General features: G+C 41.3%; 1 protein-coding gene across 2 annotated transcripts in view; it reads left to right on the forward strand.

Annotated features, from left to right (window-relative positions):
- Positions 1–23,738, forward strand: part of PAPPA2 (pappalysin 2) — a gene marked incomplete at its 5' end in the record, with an annotated part of 281,240 nt that overhangs the window by 208,855 nt on the left and 48,647 nt on the right. For both annotated transcript variants that reach the window (XM_082656927.1, XM_082656928.1), the window contains 3 exons: positions 17,160–17,328; positions 18,734–18,869; positions 21,002–21,111. In XM_082656927.1, the coding sequence (XP_082513053.1) occupies positions 17,160–17,328; positions 18,734–18,869; positions 21,002–21,111 (415 nt within the window). The remainder of the gene's footprint in view (positions 1–17,159; positions 17,329–18,733; positions 18,870–21,001; positions 21,112–23,738) is intronic.

A 23,738-nucleotide genomic window follows, 5' to 3' on the forward strand; every position in this document is an offset into this window, starting at 1 on the left:
CATGGACATTATTCCTCCTTACAGTGGAGCATAGGAGAGGACATGGACTACAGGTAGGCCCTTTCTCCTGGCCCCTGGATCCCTTGCCCCTTCTTCCCGGGATGTGAAGGTGACACTGCTCACACTGACTCTAGTTCCTGAAGACAAGAAAATGCAATGGCTTTGGCCTTGGTCAAGGACCTGGCCTTGAAGTCTTGGGTAGAATCAGTATCACCCAAACTGTATGGATTCTCCAGAGGGAAAAATTGAGAAGGAGAGTAACAAAAAATTCAATAAAACAAAATGAATGCCCATTATGTAGTACAGCCATACAATTATACGGGCATATCATGAAATATCCTGTCACCATTAAAGATGTTTAGAAGAATATTAAAGACATGAGAGAACATTCACAATACAATAAGTGGATAAAAGCAGAACATAGTTATTATAGATGATACAATCCTTATTTTCCATATTAAAGGTATGTTTTTAATCATCCTTCTTCAGAAGCTAGAAGTGATTATAATATTAATAGTCGTATTCTCTAGGTAGTAGGTTTATAGGGAATATAACTTTTCTTTTTCTGCTTGTTTATATTTGCTAAGTTTTCTAGACTTTATAATGAGATAAATGAATAAACAGTTTAAAAAAATAATGACGTGAGCTAGAAGGAGGAGATCATAGCCAATTTGTGGAGGCAGAGAGTGATAAAAGAAAACTAGACAGATCTTTCGAAATAGGCAAACCAAGCGGAGACCAGCACTCCAAGATGGCAGTAAGACAGGAACGTGACCCTTCCATCCTGTGTCCAGACCCTTCTGTGTTTTGAAGACAAACACTGTCTCTGTTCTTGAAGGCTATTTCAGACCTCCTCTCCTCCAGTAACACCTCTTCCCTAACTTCCAGCAGATCACCTTACTCCCTAAAGCGCAAAGGTCTGACCACAGGTGTGCAAGCTAATTGACACCTCCAAACATGTTCTCCCCCTTCTCACTGTCTAAAATGAATTATGACCAAAAGGACCTACTGTACAGCACAGGGAACTTCACTCAATATTTCATAATAACCTATAAGGGAAAAGAATCTGAAAAAGAATATATATATATATATATATATTCTTTATGTATTATATGTGTAACTGAATCACTGTGCTATACACCTGAAACTAACCCAACATTGTAAATCAACTATACTTCAGTTAAAAAAAAAAACAAAAAAAGCTTATTTTTTTTTTTTACCTAGAAAAAAAACACCAAAGTGTCAATACTCTGGGCAAGTGGTGTTGACTCAGCGAGATTTTTTTGTCTTCTATTTTGGGATTCTTTTAATAAATAATCATATTTTATAATAAATTAAAAAATTTTTTTAAATAAAATGAATTATGAACTCCTCCACCTTTGCTCTGGATCCTGTACCCCTTCTAGAGAATTTCTCTCAATCACTTTACCTTCCTCTTTCCTACATCTGAAGCCTCTTCCTTCCTCTCGCCTGGTTACTTCTCTTTAATTGTGCTCGGGTCTCTCCTATGTTAAAATTCAAACAAGCAGAGCCTTTTATTGACTCCATGTCCTCCTCCAGCTACCACAGCTTCCCCCCTCCCTTTTACAGTGAAACTTGGTGAAAGAGTTGTTCGTATTCACTGTCTCCATCTTGCCATCTTCTCCCTCCTTCACACTTTGACACTCAGGTTTTATTCCCATCTCTCCACTAAGGCTGAGCCTGCCATGGACCCCACTGCTGTCAAATGCAGGGACTCTTTTTAGACCTTATGTTATGTGAGAATAGTTGGCTTATGTCACGGTCACCCTGTGAGATAGGATGGACCCTCCCACCCAAGTCTGGTTTGGATGTTGAAAGTATGATGCCACACATTGACCAAGAGAGTATGAAAAGGTGTATTACTCACATAATGAGGCTTTCAGGGGAGAGAAGGGGAAAATTCCAAGTTGGTCTTCAAATGGCTTGAGCAATCAGGGAAGGGAGACTGGTCTGGAGTTGTATGGTGGTTAGGGGGTGAGGCTTGGGGAGGGTTTGTGCATGTGAACAGGACCTGGCGTGGTTTGAACTTTCTGCTGAAGCCAAAAGAGGAAGCACCCAGGCTTTCTTACAGGCTTGCTCAGATGTGTGATATGATGGGGCTTGAAAGCCATCAGAGTCAAACATCAAAGGTGGAGACTGGCTCTTCATTACAACATGGTTGGCTAGACCCTCCTTGAGACTTTTTCCTTGATTCTGCTCTATCTCACTCCCTTGATTTTCTTGCTTCTTCTCTGTCTCTTCTCAATTTCCTCTTCTGGCTTTTTCTCCTCTGCCCATTTCTTCAATATTGGTGTCTCATTCTTCTCTCTTGCTCTGTACACTTGTCTGGGCTGAAGATCATTTACCCCATAGCCTCGACTACCTTCCACATGCTGATGATTCCTAAAACCACACCTGCTATCTAGTCTCTTCCTGTAAGGACCATAAGACCCATTAGGACAACAGCCTACAGATATAGCCACTTGGGAAATCTGATCTGCCTTTCAAACTCTTACTATATAATACAGAGCCTATTATAATCTCTTTCAAATCTGCACATCCTTCTGTGTTCCATGTGGTTGGGCAGGTCAGGGACCTGCACATAACCTGAGACTTTCGAATGTCCTTCATCCTCAGTCATCAACTTCCATTGAGTGTCATCATCTTACTGACTCCTAGATATGGCCATTTCTCCTCATCCCTGCTGCCATTTCTCTATGACAGATCACTATCCTTTTTCACTTCTGAACTGATCTTTGTAACTCCAGTCTTTCCCCCTTCAATACATTCACTACTTTGCAGCATCAATAATCTTCAAAACACTCAAGTCCAATTACAGTATTCCCCTGCATAAAACTAAATGACAAGCCTTTCTGCTATTTCATCTAAGAATATAAAAAAGCTTAAACTTAAAATACGTTCAAGGTCTTGCATGATCTAGCTGGGCCTGGCTTACCTAGCTTCGTCGCTGACTATCTTCCCTGAGAGATCACTTCCCTCCAGCTGTAACACATAACACCTTCTGTACTGTAGGCTCTGATGCTCTGGACCTTCTTTTACTTCTTTATATACACCGTGGCTAACATGCCTCTGGGCCTTCAAACATGCTGTTCCTTCTGGCTAGAACTCTCCCCGACAGTGGCCTTTTGCTTGGCTAACTCCTACTCCCCTATTTTTTAGCATAAGTGTGATTTTTGTCTAGGAAGCCTCCCAGATCTCCCCAGTCTGTAGGAAGTGTCCCTCCCATGGTTTCCCACTGCACAGAAAACTTCCCTGACAACATCATTTATCTCACTGAGTAGAAATGGTTCGATTAGCTGTCCGATAGACCATGGATGTTTGTTTAGCATCATGTGCCCAGTGGCTTCTACATTTATTGGTGGGTACTCAATAAATAGTTTCTAAATGGATGAAAAGACTGAATTATTAGAAAATTCATGATAGGATTTTAATGTTAAATCTGATGCTAAAAACGGTGCAGTAAAGAGGGTGGTTTTTTTTTTTTCTTATGAGGGTATGGAAATTTCTATTTCAAGTGCTTTAGAGTGGAAGGAACCCTTAAAAATATTATGTCTATTTTTCTTCTAGCAATTGTCTCAGCAACATAGGAATGGTCATTCTCCAGAGACAGTTTTAATTTCACTTATTCAACTGACATTTAAGCTTGATTGGCAAACTGTACATGTTGGTGATAACAGAAAAATGATTAGACCTCTCCCTCTCAACAAGCTCACCAGAACAGTGGTTCTCATACCAGTCTGTACATTAGCATCACCTGGGGAGAGTTCAGATATCTTAATGCCCAGCTCAAACCCCAAACCACTTTCATCAGAATCTCTGGAAGTGGCACCCAGGCATTAGTCTTTTGCAAAGCTCCCCAAGTCACTCCAATGTGCAGCCAAAATCAAGAAGCACAATCTAGAAGCACAAACCTTTCTTTGTGTAAGAACAATATCAGTCATGGGATTTTGACTTTCTGAAAACTATCCAGAGTAACGTTTCCTCTTCTCAAAGTTACTATAGCTGGGCTTCCCTGGTGGCGCAGTGGTTGAGAGTCCGCCTGCCGATGCAGGGGACACAGGTTCGTGCCCCGGTCCAGGAAGATCCCACATGCCGCGGAGCGGCTGGGCCCGTGAGCCATGGCCACTGGGCCTGCACGTCCGGGGCCTGTGCTCCGCAACGGGAGAGGCCACAACAGTGAGAGGCCCACGTACCGGGAAAAAAAAAAAAAAAAAAATTACTATAGCAGCACTTTTGCATGCCAGATTTCATGTGTCTCTTTGAGGGTTATTTATTTTTGGAGTTAATAGAGAAAATACTAACAATGGTAACTTCAAAGAAATTGCCATGTTTAGATAGTTTCAGGAGTTCTTCCTTATTCATATTTTGTAATACACACACACCTTTCTTTTCCTTCCATGCAATTTACTTCCATATATACGTCATCATTAATCACATTAATCAGGTTAATGTTTCATTAACCTGACTTCCCAGGGAGCTAAAATAAGTGTGTATGACTTATATTTTATCAAAAAGACTGTGTTATATTCTCCCTTGTCTTTCACTCCCGTGGTTACCTTTTTCTCATTAGGTGTTATCTTTATGTGTGAAGGTTAGGCTAACCTCGTTAGGACTCATAATTAATTTAAATTATGAATTGTCCCAACCTTCTAACTTTACTTAGACAGCCTCTCCCTCTAAGTTAGTCATTCATCAAGATGCCATCTGAAAGGTACTGTAATAGTAATACCTTTTTAAGAGTAACTGTAAATAGCCATCCTTCTGAGGGTCACTTTTCCAAAGAACATAAATCTTCTTAAGTTCTAGAAGCACAAATGTAGGTTCAGACTGCAACATTGTAAATAGGCCTTACCTTGTGCCTGTTTATTGTTTGACAAACGTTTGGTTGGTAAAACCCTTCAGTGAGGTTTGTCTGATCTGATCTGGGGGGAGGGTGCAAGAGGGCTTTGTAGCTAGATGTGTGTACTTGACCCATCTCTGTACACATAGGAAGACTGTTTAGTGTGGCAGAGACTTAAAACACATAAGGTCTCAACTCTGTACTGTTGGGTTGATGATGATGATGGTAATGATGATTCATCACTATGTGCTGTGTGTGTGAAGAGCTTTACATACATTACCCCATTCGTTTCTTATGACACAGATAAATTTTATTATATGATAAAATAATAGTATAATGGAGAATAATATGAGATGGTAATATATAATGATATAATATAATAATAATACATTTAAGTACTTTATTATCCCCTCTTCCAGATAAGGAAACTGAGACTCAGAGTATTGTTAAGTAGTCATCCCATGATCACTCAGCCAATATATGGTGCTAAAACCATTCTAACTCCAAAGCCCACGCTCTTGGCTAATAAGGCTTTTGATCGTGGGTAAATTACTGCATTTCTCTGAGCCTCTTTTTCCACCTCTGAAAAGTAATGGAAAATCTTGAGTGACTTCCAGCTCTAAAAGTCTATATTTTATTTTCTGTCTCAACAGAATTAATGAGGAGATTTAACACTTTGGTATAACACCATTGAGAGAAGTGATACATGAAATTTATTGCCACCAGGAAAAAAAAGAAACAGCAATATATTATAAACACAAATACTACACAGACAGGATCTTAGTAGGCAATACTTAGTAGGTAATACTTGGAGAGCTTCTGATCCAAATGAATAGCCAAGGTTTTATTTCTTCCTCTTGATGGGTTTTGGTGAATCGTTCTCCACTCACCCCCGAGAGGATTAGATTTAGATCTTTCTTGAAGACAGAATATTGGGTACATTTTTAAGGATTTCTAGAATTGAGTTTAAAGATTAAGCACTTCTCTAAAATGTCTGAAGAAGAAAATTTAGTCAGCTTTCTAGGAAGTCTTTCCTTTGTCCAAGATTTATCTCTTTGCTTAGTGGTTAATTACGCAGCTTCTGGCGTTAGTGAGATATAAATTTACATCCTAACTCTGCTATTTATTAGCTCTTTGACCTTTCAAGTCACTGATCTCTATTGAACATGACTATTTTTATTTACCAGACGGATAATAGGAAAGAGGGATACTTACAGATTTTTTTAAGGATTAAATGAGACAACAGATATAAAGAACTGAGCACAGTCCTTAGATCAAACTTCAAGTCAGAAGTAGCTGCTGTTTATCATCATCACCATCATCATCATTTCCAGCAGGTTAATACTCCTTGTAAAATGTTGCTTTTGGTGTGGTTAACAGCTAATCATCTTCTTTAGCAAGGAATATACTCAGCTACATTTTCATCAGGGGCTGTTGTTTCCCATCCTGTGGTTGGTTCCTTTGCCCCAGAAAAACAACATAGAGACCAGAAAGACTGAAGGTGGCATTCCAAGTGGGAAGTATAGGTCTTCAGTTACCAGGGCGGTAGGGAAGTGCATTTCCCCTGTCTATAAAGAAAACACACACATCAAAAGAGAAAGTTCATTAAATTAAAAAAAAAATACATGTACTTCCCTCCGCCAATCAGAACCCCCTCTGAATGTTTCATCTCATCCCAGTGTGAGTTATCCAAATACTACAGTGGCTTCAAGTGGACCGTGAAAAGGAAAAAGGGGGATGTGGAGAAAAAGAAATGGAAATTAAATCGTCAGCAAGATAGAGCTGGACATACTTCAAAAATTAGGGTGGGCAAATACAGTCAGGCTGGTCTTGGAGGAGAAGGGAAGGGCATGTCCTGGAGACATTACCTAAATTTTTAGTCTCTTTTGATCTTTTTGAACCATAGCTTGATTCTCTGAGGTTCAACTGATTTTATCCTACCATAAGAAAGGAAAGAAAGACTTGGCTAATGAAATGAAATATGCAGTTGAGGCAAATGCTAAAACTCCTTAAGTACCCTGGATTTGTAATTTTAAAAATTCAGTAAAATAATATACCTAATTTTTAAGTTCTGTGTCATAACACTGTGCATATACATACATGACTAGATGCTAAACCTATGTATATAGAGACACACAGGTTAGCTCTGATTTGGCAATTAAGGGACACACTGTAATCTTTATGTACACTCATGCATCTGTGAGAAATAGAAATTTGTTTTCTTTCCATTAAGACATTGTCTGGCTTTATAATTAGTGTTTATAGTAAATACATTCAAAGTTTATCCTTGGAATCCTCAATTCTCTTGCCATTGTAGGATAATGTGAGATTTAGGCTAATTTATTACAGCCTCTTTTGGCATGAAAGTGACTAAACCTCTGCTCCAAGCCTTGGACACTCACACACACACCTGGGCACAGGCCAGCTCGCTGCTGCAGGCTTCACAGGCTCTGGTGATTGGCATGCAGCCTTCACTTTGAACAGAGCATTTGATGAACTTATAGTTTTCCCTGTGACCTTCAATCCCAAGCTAGGGAGCGTCTTGTAAAACTGTCCTTTCTCCTCTGATATTATATTGACCACTGATCTCTCTATTAATCAGGAAAAATAATTTAAAAAATCTAGCATGAGTAAGTGCTGGGTTGTTATATATAAGCCATTAGGTTCTTCAACTCACAATTTCTCTCCCTGATGCCCTTTCTACACTTCCTTTTTCCTACCCCATCCTGTCGCAGGCTCCCTCTAAGCCCTTCTTCAGCATACCGGGTGAGCATTTTGATTGAGAGCTTGCCTTTTTTCTTTAGTAATAAGGTCAGGTCAGGCCCAGCTAATTTATGAACTGTCTCCTGAAAGATTCTGGGTGGGACAAAAATCTGAAGACTTAAGTAGGGTGGAAAGACTGAGTAGAATGCTAACATTCCACACTTGTATCTCTCATACATGCACGTGCGCACACACACAAACACACACACGGAACACAGAGGGAGAGAGAGAGAGAGAGTAACTTCCACGGCTTATTGAACATTGTATGTACCAGTCATTGTACTACATGCTTTATATACACTAACTTATAAAATCTTCCAAGGACCCTGTAAGGAAGCTATTATTATCCCCATTTTTCAGATAGGAAAACTGAGAGAAGAAAGATGAGGTGACTTAATAAAAGTCAGAGACATATGAAGAGCCACAGCTGGAGTTTGAGCATTAGTCTCCTGATTCCAAGTCATCTGCTCTTAACCACTCTACACACCATCTTCCTGATGGGAATTACCCAGTGAAGCCACTAACAACCTGCTGAAGGTCACTGTGACCTCTGACTCTTCCTCTTCATTCAGGGAAAACTGGCAAAGAGAATGTTAATCAGCCTGTCCATTCCAGCCCACATCAGAGGGATGAGGCAAATGCAGGGTTCACCTGTGTAAATTCTGAAGTCATTAGGTAGGTCACAACTTGCCAGAAGTTCTGGTAACTCTTTAGTGGACTCAGGTCTTATCACTGCTGTAACTTCTGGACAAGGAACCGTGTAAAGAGCTTTGCTTTCTGGAAGAGCAACAATGATGGGCAGTGATGGATTCGTGAATTCGCAGGTGAGGGTGTGAATGTATGGACATCCTGTGAGCACTTTTCATGACACCTGTGAGTTGGACTGACCAGGAACAGGAATATAACAATATCTAGAAGAAGAATTCTTCAACTAGAAACTTTATGAAGATAGCCAAAGGATTCCTTACAAATGAGAGATCCTACCCTCTGAAATAGAATTCATACAATATGTGGCCCTTTTTTGCCAGACTTTTGTCCCACCCAGGCTCTTTTCCCCCACAGGGGCCACATATAGGCCTGTTTTTTTTTCCATTTAAACTTTAGACTAAGGCTTCAAACACACACTGCCTTTCACACCACTGGTTCTTGCATGCGCTGCTCCTTCTACCTGGCAGGTCCTTCTCCTTCTCTAACAAACCCATCTTTAAGTGTTCCTTTCCTGATAGCCTTCCTTATGCCCCTCTTTGGGTTCCCACAGGTTAGTCTTCTGGCCTTATTATTGTATTAATATTTGTTTCTACAACAGCAGGACCTAATGTAATGTATGGGCACATACTAGGGGCTTAATGAATATCTGTTGACTGAACATATGAATGGACAGATACAGGCATACCTCATTTTATCGCTCTTTGCTTTATTATGCTTTGCAGATACTGCATTTTTTACAAATTGAAGGTTTGTGGTAACCCTGCATCGAGCAAGTTTATCGGTGCTGTTTTTCCAGCAGCATTTGTTCATTTCGTGTCTCTGCATCACATTTCGGTAATTCTCGCAATATTTCAAATCAAAAGATTATGACTCACTGAAGGCTCAGATGATGGTTAGCATTGTTTTTAGCAATAAAGTATTTTTAAATTAATACATGTACATTTTTTAGACATAAAAGCTATTGCACACTTCATAGACCACAGTATAGTGTAAACATAACTTTTACATGCACTGGGACATCAAAAAATGCCTATGACTTGTTTTATTGTGATATTCACTTTATTGCGGTGGTCTGGAACTAAACCCACAACATCTCCAAGGTAGGCTGCAACTGAATGATGAAAGATAATGAAAGCAAGAGATTGCTATTTAAGGTTTCCATGTTTTAGACCCAGTTCACCCCTGCATTTCAGTATAATCACCAGCACCTCAAACACACCCTGAAGGGAATAGATGTAGAATTATGCAGAATAATGTTAAGGTTTCAATTGCAGGCATTGGAGAAACCTCAGGATGTTTTTAGGTCTGGAGGTAACCTGAGCAGATTTAGTAGGAAGATAGCTCTGCCAGCTGTGTGAAGAATGCATGAGAGGGGCCAAGAGACTGGTAGAAAAGAGGTTAAATGGGTGCTGTTGAAGTGAGAGAGGCCAAGAGACTGGTAGAAAAGAGGTTAAATGGGGGCTGTTGAAGTGAGAGAGGCTGAGGGTTGGACAGTTTAGGCAATGATAGATGAAGAAGTGGCCCCAGACTTGAGGTAGGGGTTCAGCCTTAGGGCCAGGGCATTACCGCATCTGCCAATTTGGAGACCAAAGAGTTAGCAGCCGGAAGATCAAAGATAGAAGTGAGGGGTGGAGCTTTGAAGTAGAATTGACCACACGCTTTTAGGGGTTAGCAGGTTGCTCACTCTGACATGGAAGAGGAGCTTTGTAAGTTATAAGCATTTTTATGAGTCAGGGAAAAATGAAAGGTCAAAGCCCGTGTGTCCGGTGGGCCGATCCTGCCGATTACTATTTCTTGTCCAGTCAAGTGGACCGGGAATGGGCCTCCGGAGGCCTGGTGTGAGCGAGGGTAGAGCAACTATGATCGGCTGTGGACTAGCTATGCCTGGAGTCTGCTGCTCTCCATTTAGGATGTTGGCTTGAGAAACCAGGTCTGCAGTTTGTTAAGAGGAAAGCTGGCCTGGAGTTTGGAAGCACTGATGGTTCTGTCTGGGGTGGAGTAGAGGACCGTGTCTTTTAAAATGGTCTAGAAAACTACTTCCTAAACTTTAATGTGCATAGGAATCACGTGGGGATCTTGTTAAAATGCAGATTCTGATTGAGTCTGTCTGGGTGGGAGCCTGAGATTCTGCATTTCCAAGCTCCCAGGTGGTTTCCGTGCTGCTGCTCTGGGAACCACACTGTAAGCAGCAAGGGCCTAGAATGCTCTGAGTGAAGAAGCTTTCTAATTTCACTTCAGAAACTGACCACGTGCCCTGCAAAACGTTTAGCCAATTAATGCTTTCGTTTCCTAACCTACGTAATGGAAATAGTAATGCGGTTACTCCTTGTCATCTTTAGGGATATTCTGTGTGGTGAGACTTTGAGATACTCTGTACAAAGGCACAAAGTAAAGGAAAGTAATTTATCTGCAGCTCCATTTCTAGTAACACTAGTGCTTCCAGATTATGACGTAGGGATTGGCATCAGACAGATCCACGGTACGGGCATACCCTGGATACTGGGGATTTGGTTCTAGACCACGGCAATAAAGCGAATATCACGATAAAGCAAATCACACGAATCTTTTTTGGTTTCCCAGTGTGCATAAAAGTCATGTTTACACTATACTGTAGTCTCTTAAGTGTACAATAGTATTATGTCTTTAAAAACAGTGTACATAATTTTAAAATACTTTATTGCTAAAAAAATGCTAACCATCATCTGACAACACAGGGTTGCCACAAACCTTCAATTTGTAAAAGGTGCAATACCTGTGAAGTGCAGTAAAGCAAAGCACAGTGAAACAGGTGTGCCTGTACTGATCCCTGCTCTGCCATTAGGTAACCTCAGACAAGTTATTTTACTTCTTGAAACCTACTTAGTTCATCTATAAAATAAACATCTATACATTCATTGAACCAATGTTTATTGGCACCTGTTCTGTACCAGACATTATGCTGAGCACTGGGGATATAATAGAAAATAAGGTCTTGCCCTCACCAAGCTGGCATCCCAGTGGGCGAGGCAGGCAACACACAAAATAATTACAGAGTATCCATTCTATGCAAAAATACACAGGTGCTTTAATTAAAAACCAAAAACATTAGAGGTATAAAATAAGGATGCTCTTGGGTGGCAAAACTTATCCTTAGATAAGAAGAAGAGCCATCCAGGAAAAGAACAAAAAGAAAAGCATCACAAGCAGAGAGCATGGTACCAACTTCCTTTGGCAGGAAAGAGCTTGAGTTGTGCTCGGGATTCTAGGTCCGGTGTGGACAAAGCACACTAAGTAAGATGAATGAGATGTAGGATGAGGTCAGAGAAAGTGTGGCCAACTCATGCGGGACCTCGTGAGTGAGAAAGTTTGGATTTTATTATTCATGCAACAGGAAGCAATTGAAATGTCCTCAGCAGGAAAATGACATGTTCTAATTTATTTATCTGTTTTTACAAAATATCCCTCTGACTGATGTTTGCAGACTAGGTAGGAAAGGGCCCAGAGGAGAAGTGAAGTCTCCAGTAAGGAGTTGAGAGATGGGAACGTGGGCTACTGCTCATGGCAGTGGAGATGCAAGAGATATGGGAACAAATGCTGGAGATATTTGGGAGGCAAGACTAAGAGGACCTACTGATGGATTGAATAAGATCATACTCACTTGGGGAAAAAGTAAGACTGAGACAAAGAGTAGAATCAAGGATGTCTCCTAAGTTTCAAATTTGGGCAACGGCGTAGATGGTGGTATCATTTGCTGAGCTGGGGATGATTACAGAGGAGCATGTGTGGAGAGAAGGGAATCAGGAACTCCCGTAATCACACAGGATGGTTTTGAGGGTCAAATGATATAGATATATATCCTTCTGTACAATGCCTAGCATTTCAGTGCCCAATATTTTATTGTTTTTCTGTTATTATTATTATTATTACTCATGAGGGACGACTCATTGGAGACACCAGATGCCCTTGATCAGTAAAGACATGATAATTCCCTTGGACTCAACAATCATACTTTTATTTTCTCCAATGGAAAATAAATATTACTTTTGAAAACCGTGCAGTGGTGATAGAAGGATGGGGTAGACTCATGTGTGCCTCAAGCAACATCAATCAAACTTTCAGCCAAGTTTTGATTACAAGATCTTTATTTCTGGCAATGATGTAAGAAGCAGAAAGAGCACAGCTGGATTTTCGGCACTAGGTGGATACCACAAGTTCTGGAAATTGGAAAAAGCATCTTCTAACTTGGAAATTGTGGTGATTTCTCTGGAGTAGTTAGAGGGAAAATAAATACAAACCTTCCCCTACCCCCAAACCCTCATGGTACCACTTACAGAGCAAGTTGTCTGGCTGTAACTGTCGTGTTTGGTCTAAGCATCCAGCCTTTTGGCCGGTGTTGTTAGGTGGGTGATTTTGCTCTCTGATTTCTACACCTATGGTTTATTTTTAGTAGCATAGGAAAGTAGCATAGATTTTAGTAGTTTGCCAACCTGGCTACATTTTAAGACTGCTGACAAATTTAAAAATATAGAATGTGAGGGCAGTTCCAGGAGGTGTAGGCAATCTAGTTTTTTATACAGTTCCTACATGACTTTGATGGGGCTGGTCTACAGATGTCATTTGGAAACCATTGTTGGTGTTTCCAACACCATGTTAGGGTGTTATGTTATGATTTCAAAACTCTGAGTTCTATTCTTGCTTTCCCTTTGACTTGCTTGCTCTGTGACACTGAGCAACTCACCTCATAGTTATTAATGTGCAGTTTCCTGCCTGTAAAATGAGATATTTTAGCCTCTCTTACTCCCCTGGGATAAAGAAAATACAGGGAGCTGATAGTCTGTAAATAGAATATTTCAAGTGAAAGGCACTTGCACTGGACGATCAGAAAAGTCTTAGAATCTCTGTCCTGTTGAGGGCCTGCCTGTGTGCTTTGTCTAATATCCAATACCATCATTCTTTGAAATGCAAACCTATTCACTTCATGACTTAACAAGTGTCTCTTAGCTTTTGACTCATACACTTTATGCGAAGGAGTTGGACCATTCTGAATAAAGCAGTGTTTTCATTAATGATTTTATAAGGGTCAGAGGTTACTCCTCAAGATCACCAAACTAGAAGAAACGCAGAGGCAGTTTTGGTACCACTGGGGGTTAAAGTTCTGCCATTGCTATAGGCTTCAGTCCCCTTCAAGGGCCCGACGTGGAAACCAAATTTCCTGGAGCTGGGAGGAATGCAGGACACCTTGAATTCCTGCCACAATCTCAGTCCCTTTTTGAACAAAGGCCAGAACCAGCCCATGGCACTCAAGTGCCAAGCTCCATACCATGGGATCTCAAGAGTCATTTCCTAAGTGGGTATAGACAGTCATTGACATGGAGCCAGCGACACTGACCAATCAAATGCTTTGCGAGAAGTCTGAGGGTTGGGCCTGAATTGTGTCATCTGATTGATTGACATGCAGAAGACAGTCCCTGTATAAGGGAGATGAAACTGTAAGGAGAATCTGTGAGGTTGAGGGGGCATAGGAACCCCTGCAGGAAGGAAACAGGATTTCCTAGGGAATCAGCCCTGTCTCCCAGCCTCTCCCCACTCCTTCCTGGAGTGCCTCCTCTGGGGTCCAGGGGCACCCATGTGAACTGTGTTGCTTCCCTTGCCACCTTACAGCCTTCTCCCTTCCTTATCACCGATATGACTGGTGATTTGCAGTGCAGGGCCTGTCACATTACCTGGGTACCACCCGCAACGGCCAACTCACTCTTCCCCAGCCAAATTTTCTCTCTTTACCCTCTTCCCTGAGGTTATTAAACTGGCAAGGAAATATATGAAATCGGCATTCTTGAATGGCTCTCCACTCTGGGCAAGAAAAGGGAGGACTGTTTCCATGGCTGAAGTGTTCCAACCAATTCAGAGAAAAATACCACATGAAGTCAAAATATTGTTGTCCTGGCCAAGCAAGGGTTTTCCTTTATGACCATGCTGACATGCAAGGTTTACAGCCTTGCCTCTCCCCTGGTGTCAGTGGTATTGCCTGCTCTCTCCAGCTGGGGAATGGCAGTTCAGCAGAGGTAGGGGAAGGATTTCATCTGTGGGAGGTGATAGAAAGGAGAGAGTCCCTGGGAGAATATAAACTCTGTAGTGTGAAAAAAGAGTAGACTATCCAGCCTAGGAGAGGGACAAAAATGAGCTTCGTTATAGTAAAAAGAACTGCATACGCTTCCTTGAAAATCGATTAGAGAAGACATTTTGAAATGTCATCTTCCAGGAATAAAGGCACAGACGCAGAGAATGGACTTGAGGACACGGGGAGGGGGAAGGGTAAGCTGGGACGAAGTGAGAGAGTGTGGCATTGACATATATACACTACCAAATGTCAAATAGATAGCTAGTGGGAAGCAGCTGCATCGCACAGGGAGATCAGCTCGGTGCTTTGTGACCACCTAGAGGGGTGGGATAGGGAGGGTGGGAGGGAGAGGCAAGAGGGAGGGGATATGGGGACATATGTATACATATAGCTGACTCACTTTGTTATACAGCAGAAACTAACACAACATTGTAAAACAATTATACTCCAATAAAGATGTAAAAATAAATAAATAAAATGTCATCTTCCTTTAGGGAAAGAAGCCTTATACTAAAGAGTACACAGTGTGTGATTTTATTTATATAAAGTTTAAGAACAGGCAAAATGAATCTAAGCTGATGAAAGTCAGAAGAGTGTGGGTTGCAGGGGTGTGGGAAGGTTCAACTGGGAAGAGGGATTTCTACGGGGGCTGGAAATTCTCTGTACCTTGATCTGAGTGGTGATCACCCAGGTGTATTCACATGTAAAAATTTCTTGAGCTGTATACTGAGTTGTGCAATTTTCTATACATAATTTAGTACTCAATGTAAAAATTTCAAATGAATCTTCCTTTTTTGGTCACACTTATAAATGTGGCATCTGGATAAAGGGCTGTTCAGTTCGATAGAGACATTACTGATATTGAAAGTGGATTGTATAGCATAAGAGGTGCAGCTGAACCTGACCCAGGAAGGACCAAAGGCTTCGGCATCAGGATGACCTGGGTCCAGGTCCTCTCTGCAGCTTTTACTGTGGATCTTTGAGCTAGCTTTAAATCTCTCAGGCTCAGTTTCCTTCTCCGAAATGTGGATAATAATATTTACCTCTAAATGCTGTTTGGGGGATTCAGTGAAATAATGTATGTAGGTGTCTTTCCAAACACCTGAAATACAGCTCAAAAATAGTATTTATTATTAACAGATAGTAGATATATGTCCACATAAACTATGATGCTAAAGAATTCCAGTCATAAAATCAGATTTCTATCCTAAAATATTACTGGGAATAAAGGTATGAATCTAAATAACTATTTAATAATAAGTTAAATACTCCTTCACAAACATCTAAGTGGATATTGTTAAAATATGTTAAACTATTAAAACTTATTTAAATTTTTTGAAATCAGCTGCATTCTGTGCTGTAGGATCTTGGTCAAATTATTTAACGTCTCTGAGTATGTTTATCTATAAAATGGGAATGATAATGCTACTTCATTAGGGAAACTCTGATGGTTCACTTTGTTAAAATATATAATGTGCTATGCAGTGTGCCTAACACACTGTGAATTTCGGTTAAATAATTCAATTTGGCAAATATTTGATTAGTGGCTAATATAAGACAGATTTTTTTTTAGTTCTTGGGAATTAAAAGCAAGAATAAAACACAGTCCTTGCCTTCAGGCAGCTTCCAACCTAGTGGGAAAGGCAGACATGTACACATGTATAAAATAATGTGATAAATGTTGTACTAGTATAATATTAGAATACTGGAGAAGCATGCAGGGGTCATTGCATAAAAGTATGATAGTCCATCAAACGTGTGTAGATGGTGGGCATATTTAAATTTAAAAAGAACATCGTGATACTGGAAAATAAAAATTTAAGGCCACCATGTGGTTGAATCAGGGGTCAAGGGATTATTTCTGTTTTAGAATCACAAGCTTATCTTATGTTCTGAATCAGAAGTGGATGCATTAAAACAGCAAAATGGACAGCACCTTCAGTTTGGCAGTGAGTTAGAAGGGGAATGGGATGGAGTTTGCAGCAGCAAAACCTAATTCTGTTGACTACTGTCCACCACAAATGCAGTCTCTTTGGTTGGAGGCCACATCTGTGCATGCGAAGGAAGGGCAGTTCTTCCAGGACACTGTGGAGTCATGTCTACTCAGAGAATCTCACGAAAGCTATGAATGCTTTCCAAGAAAAAAATGGACTTGTAAGCAAACAAAATGGCCATAGTAATTTCCAGTGAGGCTCTTGCTCTTCTGAAGTTCAGGGTAAGAGCCTCTGTTTTAAGAAGACCCCTACTGCTGTATCTTCTCCCCTCTTTGGAGAACCAATAAATATTGGCAGCTTCACTGATTACATTACCATATTAACACTGATGATCCTCAAATGACTTCCGTTTAGTCCCCTGAGTGTGTGATAATCATTTCTGTACTCCATCCTGCCAGGTATTTTCCAAGTGCACTTGGGTGTGAGACTGCTCCAAGATGAAGAGCTTCATGAAAACCCAACTGAAAAAGTCTAGATGCTGCTCTGATAGTTATAAAAACTCTCTGGAGAGTAATATACAAAATATTACTATATAACAGCTAACGTGATCACTGCTATTATGTGCACATTACTATTTTTACTTCCATGACTTAGAAATTAGACTAGAGAGGTATGACATTTGGCTAACGAGACCCAACTGCCCCTGTCTATTTAGCCCATGTTACTGAGGGTCCAGTCTTCTCCCATAACCTCCTTGAGGGATTTTGATGGGCTATGTTGCTTTATGTCTTATCAGCAAGTTCCTGAAGATCCAGTGCCTGGAAGATGGAATCTGGGAGCAAGGCAGCTGCGTCCCAGTGGTGTGTGAGCCCCCATCTCCTGTCTTTGAAGGCATGTATAAATGCACCAATGGCTTTGAGCTCAACAGCCAGTGTGTGCTCAACTGTAACGAGGAAAGTAAAAGGGTAAGGATGACTTGAACTTTATTTTGGATCAGGTTGTGCTCTAGTCTTGGTGACCAATCCAAGAATGTTCCGTAGAAATGATCTAAATGAATTGCAACAGGCAGGGCCTTACCAAGCTGGGATTCTAACCAGGGGTGTTGATATTATTTGATAGGGAATTCAGAAGAGGCCACGTTTTTGGAATATTCTCTCCTGACTTCAGAACTTCCTCTTGGATAAGAAGAACAACCTGATGGGTTGGGTACCTGGGTAAATTGCAAAAATGCTGGGATTCTGATTTGGCAATGTGATTTCCTCTGATCTAACTTGGCTAGAAATGCTGGTATTACACTTTTTTAATAGAACAGAGTCCTGAACAGAAACACGAATTCCTCAGCAAAGGCAAAGCCGAACGCGCTGTTTGACTATTATTCTCCCTAGGATTTTGGCGTGAGAGGTCTCAAGCAACAACCACAGTCTTATCACGGTTATGTGACTAAAATCAATTTTATTTTAGAATCTTTTCAAGTACCACACACATACACGAGACAGGAAGTTAAGCAGACTTCCTAGGCAAAGATCAATGACCTTGACTGCTCTCCTGGAACATGCCTTTATCTCAGTGTCCAGTACTCCAAGGTAAACACTGCAGGACAGATTTGAAAAGAATACTCCATGAAATGAGACCCCTTAGAAATCAACACATCTGTTTGCACTGATTGTTTAAGGAGTCAAGGAGTTGGCCAGATGAAGGGAGAGTTATTGTAATTCTAAAATCGCACTTTCTTGGGGTTTGTGAGTTAGTGCTACTCTCTGTGTTTGCCTATAGTATACTTTGTGATTGCTGGGGATGTGAAGCCAAGAGTTACACAAACCAGCATACATGTGGAGAAAGGGACTAGAACTTCGGTGAGATCAAAAGCATCTATGATGTCTCCATTCAAGCAGAAAGGCAAAAAGCACCTCCAGAAAAATTATGAATTAGTTTTACGGGCTCAAACTCATATTGAAAAAAATCTGACATTTGCCACAAGCAGCATCTGTGGGATAGTATGAATGGATCAATGCAAAACAACACCATTGGGGAAAAAAATTCCAAAAACTATCTCAGAATACATGGGCTACTGTTGATAGCTCACCATATCCTTACATCCAAAGGAAAACACATTGTTAATGAATTTTATTAATACAAAATTGTTCATGATTCCTTCACATCAAAACAGCAAAAACTTGTCTTGACTTTGTTTGCGGAGGCGGGGGGAGGCGGTGGTCAGAAACAACATGGTTTATTATCTCAATATTGTCTTTTAGTCCAGGTTCTAGAAGTTGGAGAACACTACCATTTATAATCAGACCACCTTTTCCCCCACTCTAAAAGAAGTTAGTAAAACAATAAGGTACATATGTTTAACTTTTGATATTCTAGCATCCCATCCTCTGCACGAAGGAGGGACTGTGGACCGAGGAGTTCAAGTTATGTGAGAACCTGCAAGGGGAATGCCCACCACCCACCTCGGAGCTGAATTTCGTGGAGTACAAGTGTGAACAGGGATACAGGATTGGTATGTTTGGGAAGGGATGCTGACTTCTGCTCCCAAGTAATCCTTAACTAGGACTGGCTGGATCTTGAATCAGATCCATTGTTCTCCCTGAGGAGTGGATGGAAATTCAAGTTGACTCTTAGCTGCTTCAGTAAAAATGAAATTTATGACAACTTTATTTTTTTTTTATTCCTCCACTCATGTGTAATGTTGTTGCCGCTGCTGAACCATTTGCATAGTGTCTGGTCACGTTACCCATTTCACAGCAGGCTGAAAAGTGGATTGATTTGTGGCAGGAGTAGTAGTTCTAAGAGGAAAGGTGGAAGTGTGTAGGCGCACACCACGCATGTGCTGGGCGCCTCCTCCATTCTCTCTGCTGTTGTTACTGGAGCAGAGAGTTCCTGCAAGGAACAATTTGAAATTGCCTAGCTTGCCTGGCTCAGCAGCCATTCCTTCTGTACAGGGGATTAGGCTCCAGAACCTAGGGGTAACTTCTTAAAGCAGTCATTGAAATTAAAAGTCTCTGTGGCCAGGGCCGATTGAAAGTCAAGTTGACTTAAATTTGCTCTGGCTGGACTTAAGCGTCATAGAAAAGGGATGCTGTTTGTGGAAAACTTTGTGAGATTAACCCGACGTTTTGAATTGTACAAGCAAGGAGTAATTTTCCAAGTCATTCTAACGTTTGTAATGCCAGTAGGTATCATTTGAGTTAATGAGAAAGCTTGTTAGTTTCTGAGAACGTTCTTCACCATCTTCAAGTTGCTCTTTGCACTGAGAAGTCTTAAGGTCAGGCAAGGAGTAGCGGAATGCCGAGACCATGCCTCTTGTGTGGTGTCTCGTGAGAAAATTCTTATCTCCCCACCCTCTAATTTTTACATTAATATGTCACACACACACGTATATAGAGTCCTTAAGAGTCATGTAACTCTTTGAGTTATTATACAAGTCAGCAAAAAACATTATAATAAAACTTATAAACAATAAGTGTGAACTGAAAAGAAACTTGGAGATCATCAAAATCTTTAGATGAGGAAATAGAGAACCCTGAGAGTCTGCCTTCTTTGAATAGAATTTTAGAAGATACTTAAGACGCCACATACAAAGAAATAAAGCAAGATTTTTCTTTAAAAGGCCAACACATGACCAAAATCTCTGCTTCTGATTTCCCCTTGTTTCCTCTTTTAATCACATAGGTTTCTTGGCTGCCTGTGTAATGACCTTCAGTCTAGCGGGCATTATAAATCCACCTTCATGATTTCTGGGCCATTTCTTCCCCAGCTAGTAAAGTTCTTAGGTAGTAGATGTTGCAATCATAAGCTTCCAAGAAATTATATGAGCAGAAATGGTATTAAAAGTACTTAAAAGGCATCAACAAATCCGGGTAGACTTTGGCTGGCCAGAGTCCTGGAGTGGGGTACTGGAGATCTATGAGACCAGGAATTAAAGCTTTTATTGCTAAGTCATACAGAGATTCAGGGATTCCAGAGGAGGGGGTATATTGGACTAGAAGGAGAAAGGGCACTTGGGCCAAGGGAGTTAACTTGCGGAAGTGGCTCTTTTTAGTAGTTAGTGTAGGAATATCCCTACAGGTACACAGTAGATGAGTATCGACCCTGCCTATGACCATGTTAATGAGGTGACCTACAACGTAGAAAGCAATTGTTTTTGTACTTCCCTGGTGGCACAGTGGTTAAGAATCCGCCTGCCAATGCAGGGGACATGGGTTCGAGCCCTGGTCTGGGAAGATCCCACATGCCGCGGAGCAACAAAGCCCGTGCGCCACAACTACTGAGCCTGCGCTCTAGAGCCCGCGAGCCACAACTGCTGAAGCCCACACGCCTAGAGCCCGTGCTCCACAGGAAGAGAAACCACCGCAATGAGAAGCCTGAGCACCACAATGAAGAGTAGCCCCCGCTCGCCGCAACTAGAGAAAGCCCGTGTGCAGCAACGAAGACCCAGCACAGCCAAATATATAAACAAATTTATTTATTTATTTATTTATTTATTTATTTATTTATTTATTTAGAAAAGAAGTGAGCAGAAAAGAAAAAAATAAATAAATAAAAAAGAAAAATCAAAGCTAATGATTCCAAGATGTAAAAGACTGAGATGTGGGAAGTTCAAGTCTCTTTTGTAAATTTCTGTTCCTTCAGGTGCAGTGTGTTCCCCGTCGTGTATAATCCCCCCTAGCGATCCTGTAATCCTTCCTGAGAACGTCACTGCTGACACTCTGGAGCACTGGATGGAACCTGTCAAAGTCCAGGTGAGGAAAGGATCATTTTTATGTGCCGAGGATGTAAGACTGCTGAACAGTTCTCAACCGGCAGCACATTCCCTGGAGTAATTTCAGAGGCTTTCAAAGCATCCTTAGAGCAAACAACCGCATGGATCATTCCTAGAGAGAAGGATTGAAAATCAAGAAGAAAAAAGAGAAACGCTTGAGAAAAAAGATGACCAATATCCAAAGGAAAGTTTAAAAGATAATATAGAAGGAAGACTCAGAGACATAAAGAATGATAATACAGGAAGGAAATTGAAAGAGAAAATTACCACTAATAAAAAAAATAGGAAGATAAATTAGAAAAGATGAAAATAAAACTGAAAACAGGGAGAGAATGACTAGACGAACTAAGGAAAGTTACCTTTCCTGCCTCCATTTCCCACTCTCTCTAAACCCCCAGATCCTCTCTGGACCCTCTGATACTCAAAGTCAGTCATGAACGAGATCCATCACATCTCTGAGCTTTCCATTCGTTTTCATCCTCATTTGAAACCCTGAGGATTCTGCCTCCCTGCAGGGTCCACTGGTTCCTACTTTCTCTCTCACACCCCTCCTGTCTCCAGGCCTGGGAGAGGAGCAGATGTCCTCCTGTCTCCTCAATGCCACTTCCAAACTCTTCTCCCTGCCTCCTCCCTGAAATCACCCACATTTGAATCTAATGCCAACAGAATAAAGCACTCACCACCCTCAGTGCAGCTGTCATCTTCTGACCCTCAGTTCACTCCCTTCCCTGATTTTTTAACCACTTTAGCTCCTGGCTCACAGTCACCTTACCTGATATTCCTGGCATAACTCTTACTGATTTCAACACGCACACACTGGATCCTGGGTTCTCAGTTCCATGGCCTCCTTTGACCACCTTTACCTTCCTGACTTTCTCTCCCATATGCTTTCCTTGGCTTACTCTAATCTTGCCACAGTGGCTCCTGGCTAATTCTTGAACAGGCACACTCCCACCTCAGGACTTTTGCCCCGTGGCTCCCTCTGCCTAGAATGCTCTTCTCCTGGGTGTCTTCATGTCTTGCTCCTTTGCTTCCTTCAGAATTTTACTCAAATGTCAGGAAGGCCTCCTTTGACTACTCTGTCTAAAATTTTAACTCCCCTAAAACTTTGTTTCCCTTCCCTCTTTTATGTTTTTCTCCTTAGGACTTACCATGACCATGCATATTATATATTTTACTCATTTATCTTATGTATTCATAAGTCTCTTTCCACCACTAGAATAAAAAGGTCAATGAGGGATTATTGTTCACTACTATATCCCCAGATCCTAGAACACTAACTGGTATGTAATAAGTGTTCAATAAATATTTGTGAAATGAGTAAATGAAAAAGAGAAAGAAAAGGCTATACAAGTATGAATGGAGATGACCTTGTAGTCAGGAAGTTAGTTCTTCTTAGAATGGGAGGGTGGGGATATCAGAAAGCCTGAGCGCTTTGTTGCTTTATTAGACTGTCTAATAAACAAAAACCTTGGAAGGCTATTCCCACAGAGTCACCAAGAGATGGACGCTAGAGAGATACTACATTTCATTCAGAAATCATTCTCAGATTGCTCCTTTTCTCTCACAGGCTAATTGTGCTGTCTTATTGGCAGGGATGTGTGTTAAAGCAGGAGGATCAGGAACAAATACTCTAAGTATGCTTTGGGGTGGGGGATGGGAGTAGCGTGACCCTATTAATTCAGTCAGTCACTCACTCAGCAAACACTTATTGGGGCTTACTATGTGCCCTGGCACTGTGCTAAATGCTGGGAATATGAAAAGGAAAAAAATGAGAGTCCTTCTGTTTACAAGACTTATAATATGCCCATGAAAACAAACATTTATAATAATGCAACATGGGAAATGGCTTGCTTGTGGTAGAAGAGCTGTGGGAACACCCAAGAGGAAGCATCTAATTCTTCTGCTCAGGAGCTTTGGGGAGTTGGGGGAGGATCAACAGACCAGGAAGCTTTCCCTCTGGGTCTTAAACTATGATCGAGGGGAAAATTCTAGAGGATAAGGAGTGGTAAGAAATTCTGTGTGTCTGAAACCAGGGTATTGCGGTGGTGAGGGAGAGGGGAGATGGGAGGTAGAAGGATGAGATAGGGCAGCAGCAGGTGGACGAGATCCTGTAGGGCATGGCAACCCCTCTTAGGATGTTGAACCCAATGAGAACGCTATGCAAGAGGGGGCCCACCGCGAGTGGGAAGGCGCTAGGAAGACCGTATGGAGCAGGAAGGAGAAAACCAGAAAAACACCTTGTCTGGTTCTCCCATCCCAGCCTTTCTAGACTTCCTGTCCCATTTCCCACAGTCTGTTGTGAAGGTTTAGCTGGAATTACAGTACCTGGAGAAAGAACTTCTGCCTCATGTTCACGGAGTGCCAGATGGTCTAGACCCTTTCTGTCAGTCGCTTGAACTCAACTTCTTATGATGAAAGACTTCTCTTTCTCTATAAGCAGCTAAAGGGGGAAAGTCTTGGGATGTTTACAATCCATTTGTCCCACTTGAGAAATGAACTGCTTCAGGAACCCTTCTACGATCACTTCAGCATCTACCCAACAAGACGTCCCATGGGCACAATCGATGCATGCAGGGTTTGTCAGGCCAGAGTGCAGGCCTTCCG

Source organism: Grampus griseus (genome assembly GCF_964374135.1).
Source record: "Grampus griseus genome assembly, chromosome: 1".
Lineage (NCBI taxonomy): Eukaryota > Metazoa > Chordata > Mammalia > Artiodactyla > Delphinidae > Grampus > Grampus griseus.